Source organism: Lonchura striata, chromosome 1 (genome assembly GCF_046129695.1).
Source record: "Lonchura striata isolate bLonStr1 chromosome 1, bLonStr1.mat, whole genome shotgun sequence".
Taxonomy (NCBI): Eukaryota; Metazoa; Chordata; class Aves; order Passeriformes; family Estrildidae; genus Lonchura; species Lonchura striata.
In genome coordinates, this window is record NC_134603.1 from 46,815,359 (window position 1) to 46,830,890 (window position 15,532).

Consider the following 15,532-nt stretch of genomic DNA (forward strand, 5'->3'; position numbering starts at 1 on the left):
TTGATCTGTAAATAACAACTAGAGTAGTTTATCCCTTATAGGACTACTTCTGAGGTGCATATGAAGTGATTGCTGTTGATGTTAAATTGTGACCATGGGAATTTTGGTATTTGTAATTTTGTCTAAGATAGCATATGCCTAATGTGAATACATAAACTGAGTTTCTCAAAAAATGTTATCATGCACTTGTGACTCTGGTCTCCTAAGGCTGCTTATCACTAACTTAGCCGTTCTATTAAGGCACTCCCATTTGGCTTGTGAGTTTAAGTGGCTGGTAGTGCATGAAATGGTTTGGGCTGGAAGGGACCTCTACAGATCATTCAGTCCAACCCCCATGCACACATCCAGCAGCCACATATTTGAGTAGTGTAGTTGTGTTTTAGGGTAGTTAGCAGTGTCATGCTTCATGACCCTTCTCTTTGAAGGGGTCAGTTTTTCAAAACATTTATATTATGTGCAAGCAAAACTCAGTTTGGGTTGGTTTTTTTTTTCTTCCTTTGTTACATGGCTACTTTTATCTTAATAGACTTAAGAATGCAGCAAAGCTATTTGTGTAACAGATTGCCTATACTAGGAGCTCTAAATACCCTAGAATATCTGGTACTGAGACTGGCAGGTCTGCTACCCTTCAGTACATAGTTCTTATTCTCTGAAACAGGGTGGCTACACAGTTTTTTTTTCTGGATTTAGCACTGGCCTGTGCTAACTTTTGCACTGTGCCTGGGAGTCTTCTATAAAGAAAAGTAGATTTTTGACAGTAGAACTGGGCAGGGCCATTCTAGCATATAAATGACTGAACTGCAATACTGGGCAACTTTCCCTGGCACTGTGCAGTTGAGTCAGAAAAATGTGTCCATATTGTGCAGCAGAGGTGGAAGGAGTATAGCAAGCACTGAAGTTCCTCACTCTAGGTGAATGTCTTGTTTGATTGTTGCAGTCCTTGCCCTTGTCATAACACTTGCTAAATGCCCTCTTTGTTGCCAGATCTATACTCGGGCGTCCTAGTTAGGAACAGCTGATTTTCAAAAGAGAGGATATGGCATCTGGAGAGGGGGAAAAACTGATAAGTAAGCAGAACTTTGTTTTTTTTCCAGTTAAACAAACGCAAGCCACCTGATATCAACTGTACAGATCAGATGGGGAACACGCCCTTGCACTGTGCAGCATACCGTGCTCATAAGCACTGTGCATTGAAACTTCTAAAAAATGGAGCAGATCCCAAAATAAAAAATAAAAATGGTGAGTACCAAATGAAAAGTATGTTCAATGTTAAGTGGAGACACAAATTCAACATCTTCTGTAAGCTGTGTTGCTTATTACGCAGTGTTCAGGGAAAATCTTACAGTGCTTTACAAGCTTTGTGTCACTAATAAAGGAAGGCCAACAGTGACTAAATTGCAAGAGGCTGGAGAACTGTAGCAAAATACTTATTGTATATGCTTTTATTTTCCAAGCTTCGCCGTTTCTGAAAAATTTACTGACTGTCTTAACAGTAAAATGTGCCTGGCTTTTGTTTTCTTGATGCTAAACATTGAACACGGGTAACAAAAAAAAAGCTAGATTGCAAATATGCCCAGACAAAGTGACTCCTCAGAAGAAGACTTCTAATGAAACCAAAAAGAGGAAAATTTGATGCAGATGTTATGCAAATTGTGTTCTTGTCCTCTGTTTAAAGATGCCTCGTCTTGGTATTTGTGAATGTCCTAAACTGTTCTTTATAGCTGGAAGCTAAAAACAAATTTAAATCAATAAGGGCAAAGGGCTCTCTGTGGTTAGTAGAACTCTGACAAGCAGTGCAGTGCCTTAAAGTTCAATACCTTTTTTAGTCTTCTGCCCCTGAGGAGTTGATGTTCCCCAATTCCAAGTAAGTGTGGATGCTTCAAGGCCAAACTGATGGGTAATAACCGTCAAATTATTTTAAAGTCCATCTAAGTTTATTTGCATCAAATTCTCATGCCTTTTCTTGTTACTGAACAGATCAGACACCCCTTGATCTAGCCCAAGGTGCAGAAATGAAACTGATACTGGCAGGTAAAACTGGAAAGGTAGGAACTTTTTGTATCAATTTAAAATGCCAAGGCTATCTAGTCGAAGCTATTCCTATATGAGCTTTAATTTCTGTGCAGGTTATCAACAAACCCTTGAGAAGATATGAAGGTCTCTTATGGAAGGTATGACTTATTTCCTTTTCTGAAATAACTTGTAAGATTTCAAAGTGTGTCAGTATGTCCTTTTTCTGTATTTCAGTGATAACTGTTGAATGGATGAATTTTAAAATAGTACTTAATAGTAATTTAATCTAATATGTATCAATGGGCTGGCTGAGTGGAGCGGCGACTAAATTCACAGTACCCTGATCTTAACCTCAGTCATTAAAATCTTTATTTCTTGGTGATTTTTGTGGCCAAGCTGCACTGTAATAAGGCTTTTTTCCTTGTGTGTGGGCAAAATGCTTTTTCTTTCCTTAGATTACTTTGATAATCTGTGACTGATACATTTTCTTTAAAAAACTGTGACTAATATTTTACCATCATCTTCTGAAAATTTTAAAGCTTAGTGGGAAGATGGCATTCAAAGAGTTTAAAGCTAATTTTGCTGTGTTTCTCAAGTGAATCTAAAGTCTACATGAATGTTTAATTATGTTGCTTAATGAAATCTTTAAAGTTTTCTTCAGTGTAAATTTTCCTAAAACACAATTGTAACATAAGGAACTGCTCTTAAAAAAGAACTGTTTACTAAAGCTTGAGACAGATAAAATGTTGTAGTTGGAGATGTCAATGTGTTTTGTTTCTCATTTCATTTTATAAAATAGAATTGTGTGGTGACCAACAATTCTTGTAATATTAAGAAATGCAACATTTTAGTATTTCAGTTCTTACTGAGTAGCAGGCTCAACTTTTATCTTTATCTTTACTCTTGTTCCAAAAACAAGAGTAGTTCTGCACTTGTAAAATACTCTCCGGTTGCTGTGATCACATGCAGAACCTAAAAGGTTTTTGTAGTGTTTACTAGTTTAAGTGTTGAGGAAGCTTCTCTGCCTGACCATGCAGGAGTCACTCTGTCCATCATACTCCTTCCACGTTTAACTGCTGGGACTGAAGACCCTTTGCAGTTGGTGGCTCCAATGAGTTGACAGGTGCCGACCTTGGCTCCCTGAACTTGCCACACTCAGATGAGGTTTCCTTACCAACTTTACCCTTGGTTTCCCATAGCTGAGTCTCAGATGTCTTGATCCTTACTTTAATCATTGTGCAATAACAAAATAGCAGCTGGAGCTGGCGCCTCTGAGGAGATACCTGAATGAAGGAACCTCTGGGTTTTTCTGCCCTTGCAATCTGTGTGTGAAAGTCTGGAGTCTTCCTGCTGAGTTCTCACCTCCTGACACCACAAAGTCCCTGTGCCCTTAGCTAAGCAAAGGCTCATTGCCACTTCATGGTCTCTTGCCTCAGGCTCCTACCACCGAGAGCTCAGTTCTGCAGCTCACATTACAGCTGCACACTGAGCTCTCTGTACTAAAAATATTCTGTTAAGCTTACCTGGTTTTTGGTTTGTTTTTTTTTTCCTTTCAGAGCTCACGATTCTTTGGTTGGAAACTCTACTGGATAGTTCTAGAACATGGAGTGCTTTCCTGGTATCGGAGACAGTAAGTTCTGTGTTTAAATTTCTGAAAAGCAGTTTAAATAAGTCCTGTCTTCACTTCACTAAATCTCTTCTTCTTTCAAAGAGCTGATGCAGTGAATAATGATCATCGTCAGGGGTGCAAGCATCTAACACAAGCTGTGTGCACGGTAGGAATGTTACTCAGTTGTAACTACTGAGTTGTTTTTGTATGTTCCATTGTATTCCATTCCTGGTTAATGAAAACTTCTGCTGGATTAGTAACCTGATCTTTGTTACAAAGTAGAGAGAAAGCTTGTGCTGTTGAAAGAAATGCTTGTTCCCATCCAGCAAAGTATTCTTTTATGTAAAGTGGCCATAAAGCTCCCTCACTGCTTTCTAAAACATTGAAGATTTAGGCACACAAGGTATCCTGAAAGCACACTGGGTCAGTTTTAAACACGTGATCTGGAATGGCCAAAGCTCCAGTTCCTCCTTAGCTGTCCCTGGCTGCTTGTGACCGATTGCATAACTTAAGCTGATCTCAGTTGAAAGACTAATCAATTTTGAAGGTGACATTTGGAAAAACTCCCTGATTTCAGTTATGCTTGTAGGATCTGTTTTGGAAGGGGTGAACGGAAAAAACAAAGCCCAGGTGTCATTTATAATGCTCAGGAAGATGAAGTGTTTAAGAAAAATGCATTTAAGATAATTTTCATATTTCTGTAACTGCCCTAGCCTAATTTGGCACCGCAAGTTCTATTAAACTGCACTTATATATACACTCATATTGTATGGAAAAGTGACTTGCTTTTCAGTATCCACAAATTCCTTAATATTGGCAATCTTGAACCATTGCTGAGGTTTTACCTGAATCAAGTGCTGCAAATAAATACAAACCATAAGAACCTCTATATTACTACTAGTAGCATAATGACATACTGTGGAGAACTGTTCTGACCAAGGTTTTTATAAATTACAATTACTTAGATCAAAACTGAGGCAAAAACTTCTGAGTTAAACATAATTTTATACTTTGTTTGCATTTCATTTTTTTCAGATTCATTATACTAATTTTGTTTTTTCTCCACTTTGCTCTAGGTAAAATCGACAGACAGTTGCTTCTTTTCTGTCAGATGTTTTGATGACACTGTTCATCGTTTCAAGATTCCTAAAAATAGCCTTCCTTCTCAAAATAGAGAGGTAATAATGACTCTTTATCAAAGGCATTAAAATACAGTAACTTCTGTATTGAAGAATTTGCATACTACTTGCTATGAATGCATTAGTAGCAATGTATTTCATATTTTGGTCATCAGGACTTGCTAGCATAAGTGCAGATATTAAATCTTTTAGCATGATTATAGATTAAACAGCAAAAAATTGGCCCATTGCAATTATCTCTTCTTTAAATAAGTGCTGCCTGTTTTCCAGCTCTGTGCCTGTATTACTCCGTTATCTAACTTCCTGTTTTTCATTCACTTCTCCATGTGGTAAATTTCTATTGCAACCTCCCTCTGTTGCACTTTCACAGTTCATTAATCCAAACTAAAGAATGTTTAATGGTACAGTCTTCTCTTAACCATAAGTCTGCAGTCTAGTCTTAACCATACTCCTAGACCTAATAAATTGTTTTTTCTCAAAAGGTGGCTCTGAAACAACAGAAACTTTTTTTAGGGCTATTTTAGTATATTCACTGTTGTACTTCTGCAGGTGTACTAACTAGAGATGGAGTTGGGTTGGAGGCAACTGGAGTGCTGTGTCCAGTTTTGGGCTTCTCACAACAAGAGAGATACAAACATACTAAAGAGAACCTAACAAAGGGCCATGGAGGTCATAGAAGGGATCAGAGCATCACTTTTACTAGGAAAAGCTGAGAGAACTGGGACTGCTCAGTCTGGAGAAGGGGAGGCTGAGGGAAGTTTGCCTATGTATGTAAATGCCTGAGGAGAGTTGCCAAGAGGGACAGAGCCAGGCTCTTTGCAGTGGTGCCTAGTGACAGGACCAGAGGCAATGGCGTAAACTAAAGCACAGGGATTTCTCTCTGGACATAAGAAAAAAGTGTGAGGGTGACCATGCACTGTCACAGGGGGCCCACAGCAGTTGTGGAATCTCCATCCTTGAAGATTTTCAAAAGCCATCTGGATGTCCTGGCCAACTAGCTCTAGGTGGGCCTTCTTGAGCAGAGGGGTTGGACTAGATGACCTTCAGGGGTCCAGAGGGGTTGGACTACATGACCTTCAGCCTCAGCCACTCTGTGATCCAATGAATAGGAAAATAATCTGCCTCTTAATTATGATAGTGCTTGAGGTTTTGTGCACAGTTTGTCATGCGTAAGAAGGCAGACTTTGTCACGGGGACCTTGCTGTCTGAGCAGAAACCCAAAGATTTAAAATATATTCCCTACAGTATTTTAATTAATAAGGATTTTCTTGGATAAACTGAGGTGTGGGTTACATTTTTGCTTAAGGGTAAGTCTGTGGTAAGTTAAGTCTGTGGTACTCTGCCCACAGAGTGTTTCATCTGCAATATATTTTACATTTTCTAGCAATCTATTTCTTGCCTATTTAAATGTCTCATTTTACTAATGACTATCATATTTATATCAAGAGAAAATTTTGTTCTGCTTACATGATACTTTGTTTTGGAGATAACCTTTGAAATGTCTATTAACTCTGTTTTTTCCTTTCCAGAGCTGGCTAGAAGCAATAGAGGACCACTCTGCATATAGCACTCATTACTGCACACAGGAACAGCTGAGCAGTGATGATGAAGATGATGCAGTATCTGTTACAGACCTACAGGACACTCTGAAAGTATGTACTGAATACTTACTTGGCTCATGCATCTGGGCAGTTGCAGATTAGCCTTGTTTTGTCTTAAATTACTTCAATATACCTTTGACTAAAAGTGATGATTCCTCCCATGGATGCATAGATGCTGCTTGTGTTTGCATTGCTTGCTGTCATCTATTTCTGCTCAGACTGTGTGGCTAAAATGGCATGTTTATCATGGCTACAGGGCTGTGATTTCACTTTTGACAGCACTACTCTAAGAAAGAAAGCTGCTTGAGAGTTTCAGCCAGGAGAGGGAGCCGTGTGTACTCTACTTGTTGTCCTCCAGCCTCAGTGTCACAAAGCTAACCCACATCGAGCTCTGCCTCTACAGAACAGGAAATGAAGTGCTTTAGAAACGATCATTTTCACCTCAGATCACATCAGATGCATTGTACAGTGACTGCTCATACCTGCAATGGAATTGAGTAGTCTTTGGTAATTCTAGTATTCAGCCTGTGATTCTTGCTTTTTGCTATACATGTGCTGCTAAAACCTTCTATTTTAAGGGAAAGTTGATGCTGCAGTGCAAAAATTTTCATGTGGCTAAACTCCAAGCAGCTTGTACCATTCCTTTTAGTACAAGAACTTTAAAAGTAGCTCATGACACAGCAGAGTTGGGGTGATAACTGGCACTGGCAGTCCCAGCAACCTACAGAAGATGGTATTATTTAATAGATAACAGTGTATTTGAACCCCAGAAGACCAGCTGCATCCTGGGGCACATCAAAAGCAGAGTGGCCAGCAGGGCAAAGGAGGCAATTCTGTCCCCCTCCTCTACCTTCATGAGACCCCCCCCCCCACCTGGAGTGCTGCATCCAGCTCTGGGTCCTCGGCACAAAAAAGAGGAGAACATGTTGGAGCAGGTCCAGAGGAGAGCCATAAAGCTGATCCCCAAGAATAAATGAACACCTGTCCTTTGAAGGCAGGCTGAGAGAGCTGGAGAGGCAGAGGCTTCAGGGAGACCTCACAGTGGCCTTCCAGTTCTTAAGGGTGGCTTATGAAAGAGGGGGAGTGACTTTACACAGGCCAGCTGTGTAATACTGATTACACACTAGATGTAGTTGTGATGGGATAAGTGGGAAGAGGAGAGATTTTGTTTAGATACTGGGAAGAAATTCTTTACTCAGAGGGTGGTGAGGCACTAGAACAGCTTGCCCAGAGAAGCTGTCAATGCCCCATCCCTGGAAGTGTTCAAGGCCAAGTTGGACTGTGTTCAAACCCAAGCCATTCTATGGTTTTATGATAACTGGCTCCAGGTTTGAATATGGACTTGAAATGGAATCTTGGGGTTGGTTTCTGCATGTCACTATATTTGCTATTTATCGGTTAACCTATGAATGGGAATATTTTGTCCTTTAGTTTCTCAAAGAACAAGCACTTGCTCTTCCCATATTTTTAAACTGCTCAATTAAGAGGGAAAGAGCAGAAGTGGCACATACAACAAATTTGACTGGAGTTGATTTGCTACATTAAATTAAACAAAATCTTGTCAGTAATAAAATGTTCATAAATATTCTGTTTGCTTATGTGTCTTTGAAGGTAGTTTCAGTATTTTGTTTCAGTTTTAATGTATCAGTCTGTGGGCTGGGAATCTTTGTTAGAGATTTAATGCTGTCCAAATTTTAAAATTTCACTATAGTAAAGAAAGTAAACATATACTTTCCTTAGAACAAAGTACTTCTGAATTAGCTATCCTTGTTTCTTTCAGAAAGCACAGGCATGCCAACAGAGACTTAGTAAAGAGGTTTCAGACTTCCTTGCAATGGTTAAATCTTTGGATGCTACAAAAGGTAAAGCTTATTAATTTAAAATGTATTTTGTTACCAAGCAACTAATTTTTTTGTTTTTAACAGGATGCGTTTATTTCCCAAAAATCAAATTTTCAGGAGCTTGAAAATAGAGGACAATTTTCCCCATGAAAAAAGATTCAAATAAAGCAGCATTTCAGTAATTGCTAACAATTAAGATTTCAGATTTGGAGAAACAACTAAGAAGCATCATGATTGAAAGAAATTTTATTAGCAGCTGTAAATGCAGTGAAACTGTCTCTAGCTATAGTCCTTATTGAGTAGTGTCGAAAAATATAGTAACACAGGGATCTGCTTTCAAGGTTGTTTTTTTTTTTCTTTAAATCTGTGGTTGGTAGCTCATTGTAGTGCACAAGTGTCTCTTCACAGATACAAAAAGCAGTGAAATCACAGAACTATACAGAGAACTGGAGGCATGGTATAATGGGATATATTCCACTGATTTTGCTATGACTTTTATGCCAGATTTGAACTTCTCAGGTTTCATTTCAAGTTATAATTTTTAACATGTATCTAGATTTTTGCAGTATAACTGCTAAAGTATATCACAGACATCAAGATGCTAGGGATTTGTACTTTTTTTATTAAATGCCTTAAACATGTACAGAAGTTGTAGAGGCGCCCTGTAAGAGCATCTAAGTGTTGGTCCTTTGGGCCAGAGTCCTAGTTATATATTGTGGGTAAAAATATGAAACTCAGAGAACAAGTTGTTTGTCTATACAGATCCTTATTCTGTAGTAGAATACCAGTTTTGAGAAGAAAAAAGTTCTTATTTCATCCCTGTGCCCTTCCAAAAGGAGGCTAAAAATACAGTTTTTTCTCTACATGCTAATGGGGTAAGTTATGCTGTGATGTGCCTGTCTTTTTTATATAGTGAATTTTTACCAAATTTTTATTTCACAAGGCAAAGGGACATTTCATACTGTATATGAGTGTCTTATTGTGAAGCTTTTGTAATTACTATTACAGTAAAACTGACTTTTTCCCAAAAAAACCCAGTTTGAAAATTCGTAGAAGGTGGATAAATTCCCTTTGGTAGCTATAGAGGCAGTTTCCTTGACTCCGTAGTGCTGACCTGAAGAACCAGTGAGGGTTTTTTTTAAAGTAGAGGAACATTTTTTAAAAGGAAAGACAATTTCAACAACCAATACCCATAGCAAAGTAAAAGCAGGTACTATCTCATTCCTAGAAACTGCTAGTCTTGGCCAACAGCAGTAATAAGTTCCTGTTTTCCATGCAAGGGATGTTTGTAACTTGCTAGGTCAGTGAACTGTTTCTGGGTTTGTGTGCAGCTTCTGTAGGTCGCAACAGCGACAGCTCTTCTAGTTCTCCCACTGTTGTGGTATTTTTAAAGTATTTAAATCCTCTGGCTCCAGAAGAATGTAAATTTCTGAATTAGAAACCCTTCTGTGTGGAGTTTTCCCTAAAATCATTTGAGTAATATAAAAATGGCTATGTTGGCACCTGATATTTAAAATTCTCTCCCTGTTTCAACATGCTGTTCTGAGTCCAGAGACTTGCTATGCCATTCTGAATCTTTGACACTTATGCATCTTGTATATTACAAATAAAGATGTGTCCTGCACTCAGTGGGCTGCCCTTCCTTCTGGAGGCACTAGCTGTTCTTAGCAGCTGCTGTAAGAGTCAGTTTGAGCTCTGGTTTCAGAGACCACAATTAGTGTGTGGAAATGTACTGTATCTTGCCCTGCATAAGCAGTATAAGTTGAAAAATCAGTTCAGGTACTGTCACTGATGGACCTCTTAATCTTCAGGGGTGTGACATCAGCTTGAAGCACCTGTGTTACTAAATGGTGTCAACTGATCCTGGAGTTTGCAGGCACTAAATGTTGCAATTATTTTAATTGCAACAACTATGCTTCCTGAGAAAATTACTTCACCTGATTTCCGAGGAATTGCTGCACATCAGAAAACTTCACAGATTGACTCCAATCATTTCTACCAGCTAATTGAGTTATGGTTTCCTGCTGGTTCTAGACATGCAGTCCTTTCTGTAAATGGTCATAGAAGTCAGGATGTGACATGACAAGCTGTACTACTTACACATGAGTCCATGAAAATAAGATCTTCCCTTTTAATTGTTCAGTGTGCTTGTAGTTACAATTCAGTCTATTTTTTTCAAACCTAAATTTACAGCTGCACTGAGCCCTGTGGTAAGCTCTTTATAATTCATGGCAGAAGGGAAAAAATATCTATATTTTACACTTCTATTTATATTAAACCAGTGCAAAATCCTTTTTATTTAAATTCTGTCACCTGAAGCTTTAAATTCTATAAAGTGGTTAAAAGGAGGTTGTTGCTAGTCTCTTTTCTAATGTCTTGCTGCCATGGCTTACTGCCTCTGGTTTCCAAACCATGCTGAAAGAGAAATTCGATCTATTCATGTGCCTCATGTATCAGTACTAGGGAAAGGATGCAAAAAATAAAACCCCTCCCACAGATCTTGCAATGCACCAGCCTTCCTGTAGCATATGAGTGTTATGTCTATTGCTTAGAGGGAAAAATAATTAAAAGAATCCTGTAGTTTACAATGTCCTTCTAACATTACTAATATTTTTGTGCTTTCAGGAATATCTTCTCCCCTCCTGCAGAAAGTTGATGTGGTCTCTGAAGTATCCCAGGAAACATGTGAGGCTCTGGCTGAGTGCCTTAACCTGTTCACAAAGCAAGAAGGGGTATGTATGTCTTGTGCTGCATGGGTCTATAAAGGGTTGAACAGCTTAGCATATTTGGCTAGTTAGCTGCTTACCTGTTACAAAAATAAATACACAAACCCATGCAATTTCATGTTGCTGGTAAGCAGTCCTTTTGCATACTGAATGGGACAAAAATTCGTTCTTGTAGAGAAAGAGCAGGTATACGCCTTTGGAAAAGGATGTCTTAGTATTTGGGTGTTCAGAAAAGGGGACATTTTGGTTACAAGTTACTGCTTGCCATGTTCAAACTGTATGCTTGAATTCAATAAAGCTGATGCTTTGCTGATTTGAAGGTCAAAATATTGAGAAAATTAGGTTTTGGATTGTTTTTAGTTATTCCTAGCTAACTGAAGTGTTAAACAACATTCCTTCTGAATTTGTTTTTCAGACCATGTGCTTAGTGGGTGTGCAAATGCTATTTGTTGAACTTCTGGCTTTCCCAGTAACAAATATCTTGAATAGTGTTAAACATAACGCAAACATTTCAATATATGTCAAATTCACTAGTTCCTAGAGTAGGAGAGTTGGTATTTTTCTTCCTTCTTGAAGATGCCCTAGTGCCATGGAATAAACTTGTCTTCCTATACTCTGGTAACTGGGTTAGTCTCTGACACTACTGTCATCAGTAAACTGTGTTTCAAAATGAGGTTTGTGTTGGTGCTGTTAGTCTTCCAGTTACTTAACAGTGAGCTACAAACACTGGCTCCATTGTCCAGGTTTGTTGGTTTTTTTTTTTTCATTCCTTTCCGAGTCCTTTGTCTCCAGTCACGAGTCTTTTAGGCTTACTTAAGTTCTAGCAGAGTGGAACAAGCATTGCTTTTTTTTTTGCATTGAGTTTTTTCCTTAAGAAAGTCTGATATTAAAGTTGCCAGCTTCATTTGCGGATGAGGAGGAAATTGTTACAACAGTGGGTGTATCGTGTTAGTTAGTATTCCTTAATTGTGTTTTCATCTTGCTTCAAGCCAGACTAAAATAGCTTTCCAGAGTGGAGTATGGCAAAACATATGGTGAAATTGTAATTTCACCTTACTTGAACTTGAATAGTCTCCGTAGGTGTAATAGAGGCCTTTTTTAAATCTGGAAGCACATAGATTTGGGCACAGAGGGATAGGCTGAGGTGTGAACTTGATTTTCCACCATAGCTAGTGAAATCAGTTGGTCATGACAGGGAGAAGATGTGATCCTGGAGAGTTTTTTGTCTTGGTATTTTTAAACTTCAATCTACTGAGTTCAGGAATATAGTGCAGGCTTTTTAAAATGCTATAATCTCTTCCTAAGACTTGCAGCTTTACAAAAAGCTACATTCATTGATCATTACTGTTCTTAAACCCACAACGTTTGGCTTTGTTGTCCTTTATAAGTCAGGGCCCTGTTTTTTTGCTGTTCAGGGTTGATTTCTAGACTGTCATTTTATTGGCATTTGAAAAGATATATATATATATATATATATACGTATAACCTTGCAACCGTATTGTGTATGTCCCATGAAATCCGGTTATCTCTAGAATTAACATTTTCTCAAGCCTGGTGCTGTTCTGTCTTGCCTCTTTAAGGAGAATTATTTTTCCCTCCAATTTAAATTGTCAGCATACCAGAAGCTACTGCTTGACTTATGAGGAGAGGCTCCTCACTTAGCCACAGTGAATGCACTTCTGGCTCTCTAGAAACTTTATTTAGTATTACTTATCACTGTGCTTTGGCAATTGTAGCATAACCGCGCAGTCTGCGGATGAAACTGCTAACGCAGCGCTAGAGCAGACAGCTTCAGCCGTCTTCCACTTGCGCTAGAAATGGTGCATGAGCGTGATCTCCGATCGCTCCGTCTGTCCGCCGCTTCTCCTCCCCCGGGTGCCGCCGTGCGGGGCTCGGCGCGCTGGGGCGGGGCCGCTCCGAGCGGCCGCGGGGCGCCGCGCCGGGAAAGGCGTGACCTCCCCGCTCCGCACGGCGGGGAGCGGCGCTGACGCCGCAGAGCCGGGAGCGGGGGGAGCTTCCAAAAATAGCCCACTGCGGCGGGACTCCGTGCGGGACGCCCCGGGAGCCCGCGGGGCCGCCCCGGGAGGCGCGGCGGTGAGCGCTGGGCAGCGCCCGCGTCCCGGCGGCGGGGCGGGGCGCGGCAGGGGCGGGCGCGCTCGGTCTGCCAGGCCATTTTTAGCCGGGCTGGGAGCCGGCGCGGCCGCCCCGCGTTTGGGGCTGGTTTCCTCCTCCTCCTGCTCCGCCGCCCGCGTCCGGCGGGAGCGGCGCGGAGCGGAGCCGCGCCCCGGCTGCGCGGGGCGGCCGCGACTGCCCCGCCCCGCCCCGCCCTGCGCCGGGGCGGCCGCGGAGCCCGCGGCGTGTGGCGCAAGGTGAAGGGGCCGCCCGCCGCGCTGCCGGCCCGGCAGGTGCTGCCGCCGCTGCTGCAGCTGGGGCGGCTTCCCTCGGAACGGCGCTGGCCGAAATCGTCCCGCGGTATGTAGCCTTCCTGATGGGCTGGGGGCTGCTGGCTGTGGCTCTGCTTCCTTCTTGACATTGGGATGAACCCTTCAGTGTCAAGGAGATGGGAACGCAGATACTTTTTGCCGAATAGTTAAAACCTGCGAGGGGAAAAGGGAATGTAACTTGGTTGCTTTAATCTGAGTATTTACTGGGGCGTTGGTGTCTGAGCCAGCCAACATAACTTGAAACGTTTTCTGCAGTGACTTTGGCACAAGGTTAGTAAGTAGTGTTTCAAAGCATGATTTGCCTTGGACTATTTCTAGCAAATATCAGAACCTACATTACTAAAGCAGTTTGATTCTTGATTCTAGTAGGTTTTGTGTTCCGAGTTATTTTATGTAGTTGTAGGAGGAGTTGAACTTAAGGTTCTTTTCAGGCTATTCTCTGCTAGATTTTCTGAATGAGTTTAAAATTCATCTCTAGTACTTGAACTACCTGTAGTGAAGCTGTGTGAAATTATTATAAGAAAAATATTTATTTAAAGAAATTGGCTTTTTCCTTTTTTTGCCTTGCTTCTTCACTAACCAGTGCTTAAGTGAAGTGTGTAGATGAGTATCTTGACTCTTAAGTTTCGCTTTTACCATCAAGGGTTATATGTAACAGTAAATTAAGAGCTCGTATTGCACGAGTGTAGAAGGGATAGCAGTTGTAAGCTGGTTTCATTTGTAGTCTGTTTGTGGCTTTGATCTTCAGCCTTTGCAGTTGTCATTCTTTCCAGTTTGTTTTTGTCTTAAAAAGGAGACTTGTTTACAAGCTGGTGAAAAGCCTTAGCTGATGAGATAAAGAATGCAGGAAAGGTTTCTTCACTTTTTGTATTAAATGAGTTATATATTTCAGCTATAAAGAATTTGTCATAACAAATTAAGCTTGTCATTTGCACAGAAACTTTTTAGTATCAATATACTGTGGGTCATAGTCCTTGGACTTAGCACATTACGCCATGGTAAAAGATAACTATCTCTTGTATGTGCATCCTGTAAATAAAAAATGTGCACACCGTTAAACTGGTAAATACCAATCAATGGAAGTTCAGTGCACTGCCTTTGTTTTTTCAGATTTCTTGGAAACATAATTGAATGTTAGATCTGTCTGTGTGTGTTCTTGTGAGTGAATGCTTGCATGATCTTTGGCATACAAATAGTTGTCTTTAATATATTTCTGATATGTCTACTGGGAGACAGATATGAGCATGGCTACCTACTTCGTACCTTACTGTATTGTGAATGAAGAAGGTGCCTGTAGGCTATGTCCAGATGACTCCTTAAAGAGTAATTTTATTATCTGTTTCTTTGTGGGGGTGCAGGTGAAGAGAGCAGTGATGAGAATCTGCAGTCAAGGGAGAAATGCTGATAAAGGCACCCTGTGCAAATCTGCTAGAGAAGTCCTGGCATCCATCAGCAGTCCTTTTCTTCCACCTGGCTATATCATCAGCTACATTAACCTCTATAAGATCTTGGGAGCCTCTGACGTGTGGGGGAGAGAGCTGAAGAGGGGTGAGGGAGTGAAATAAAATCAGAGAAGCTAAGAAAGAGGTTAATGATAAGATTTCTGAGTTAGGGCTAGTAAGAGGTTCATATATTGGCTGGCTACTGAACTAGACCTAGAACTATAGAGTCCGTAGTCCCTCAGGTGATAAAACCAGTGCCTTTGTTTTTCTGATCTTTTCTTTTTGTGTTCAGAAACAAGTGGCAGCCCTATTTTTAAATTTTTATTCTTTTCAATCAGTGGAGCACAGAGGAACTAATGTTGTCCATTCTGTCCAGCTCTTGCTGAAAGCAGTGGAGATCGAGGGAAAACCTCAGTGTGTCAAGGCCTGTAGAGGCAATGCCCTGAACAACTGGAATGCTGCTCAGGTTGTATGCTTGTGGAAAGGAGGAGAACAGTTTTCAGATGGTTGATGATTGGACTGAACACAGCAAGAGCTGCTTAGTGTTGAGAGAATCAATGTGTACCTACAACAAGAAAACCTTTATTGGCATGATCAAGTCAGTGACTGACTTGATCCTGTTTCTTCCCTTCTCCTCCAAATGAGTGAAAGTGTACTAGCAATACCTAGTGCAGCTTGAATCTTGTTTGAAGGTTACAAGTTCATTGGAAGGTTCTC

At 40.5% G+C, this 15,532-nt stretch overlaps 1 protein-coding gene across 4 annotated transcripts in view; it reads left to right on the top strand.

Moving 5' to 3' along the window:
• OSBPL1A (oxysterol binding protein like 1A) overlaps nt 1-15,532 on the top strand; it is a 74,392-nt gene that overhangs the window by 15,789 nt on the left and 43,071 nt on the right. For 2 of the 4 annotated variants that reach the window (XM_021551560.3, XM_021551561.3), the window contains exons 7-15: nt 1,095-1,239; nt 1,978-2,045; nt 2,127-2,171; nt 3,570-3,643; nt 3,725-3,788; nt 4,699-4,800; nt 6,291-6,413; nt 8,143-8,224; nt 10,829-10,935. In XM_021551560.3, the coding sequence (XP_021407235.1) occupies nt 1,095-1,239; nt 1,978-2,045; nt 2,127-2,171; nt 3,570-3,643; nt 3,725-3,788; nt 4,699-4,800; nt 6,291-6,413; nt 8,143-8,224; nt 10,829-10,935 (810 nt within the window). Of the gene's footprint in view, nt 1-1,094; nt 1,240-1,977; nt 2,046-2,126; nt 2,172-3,569; nt 3,644-3,724; nt 3,789-4,698; nt 4,801-6,290; nt 6,414-8,142; nt 8,225-10,828; nt 10,936-13,268; nt 13,402-15,532 lie in introns of those variants that run through there. The other 2 variants (XM_021551562.2, XM_021551564.2) reach the window with 2 other exon arrangements.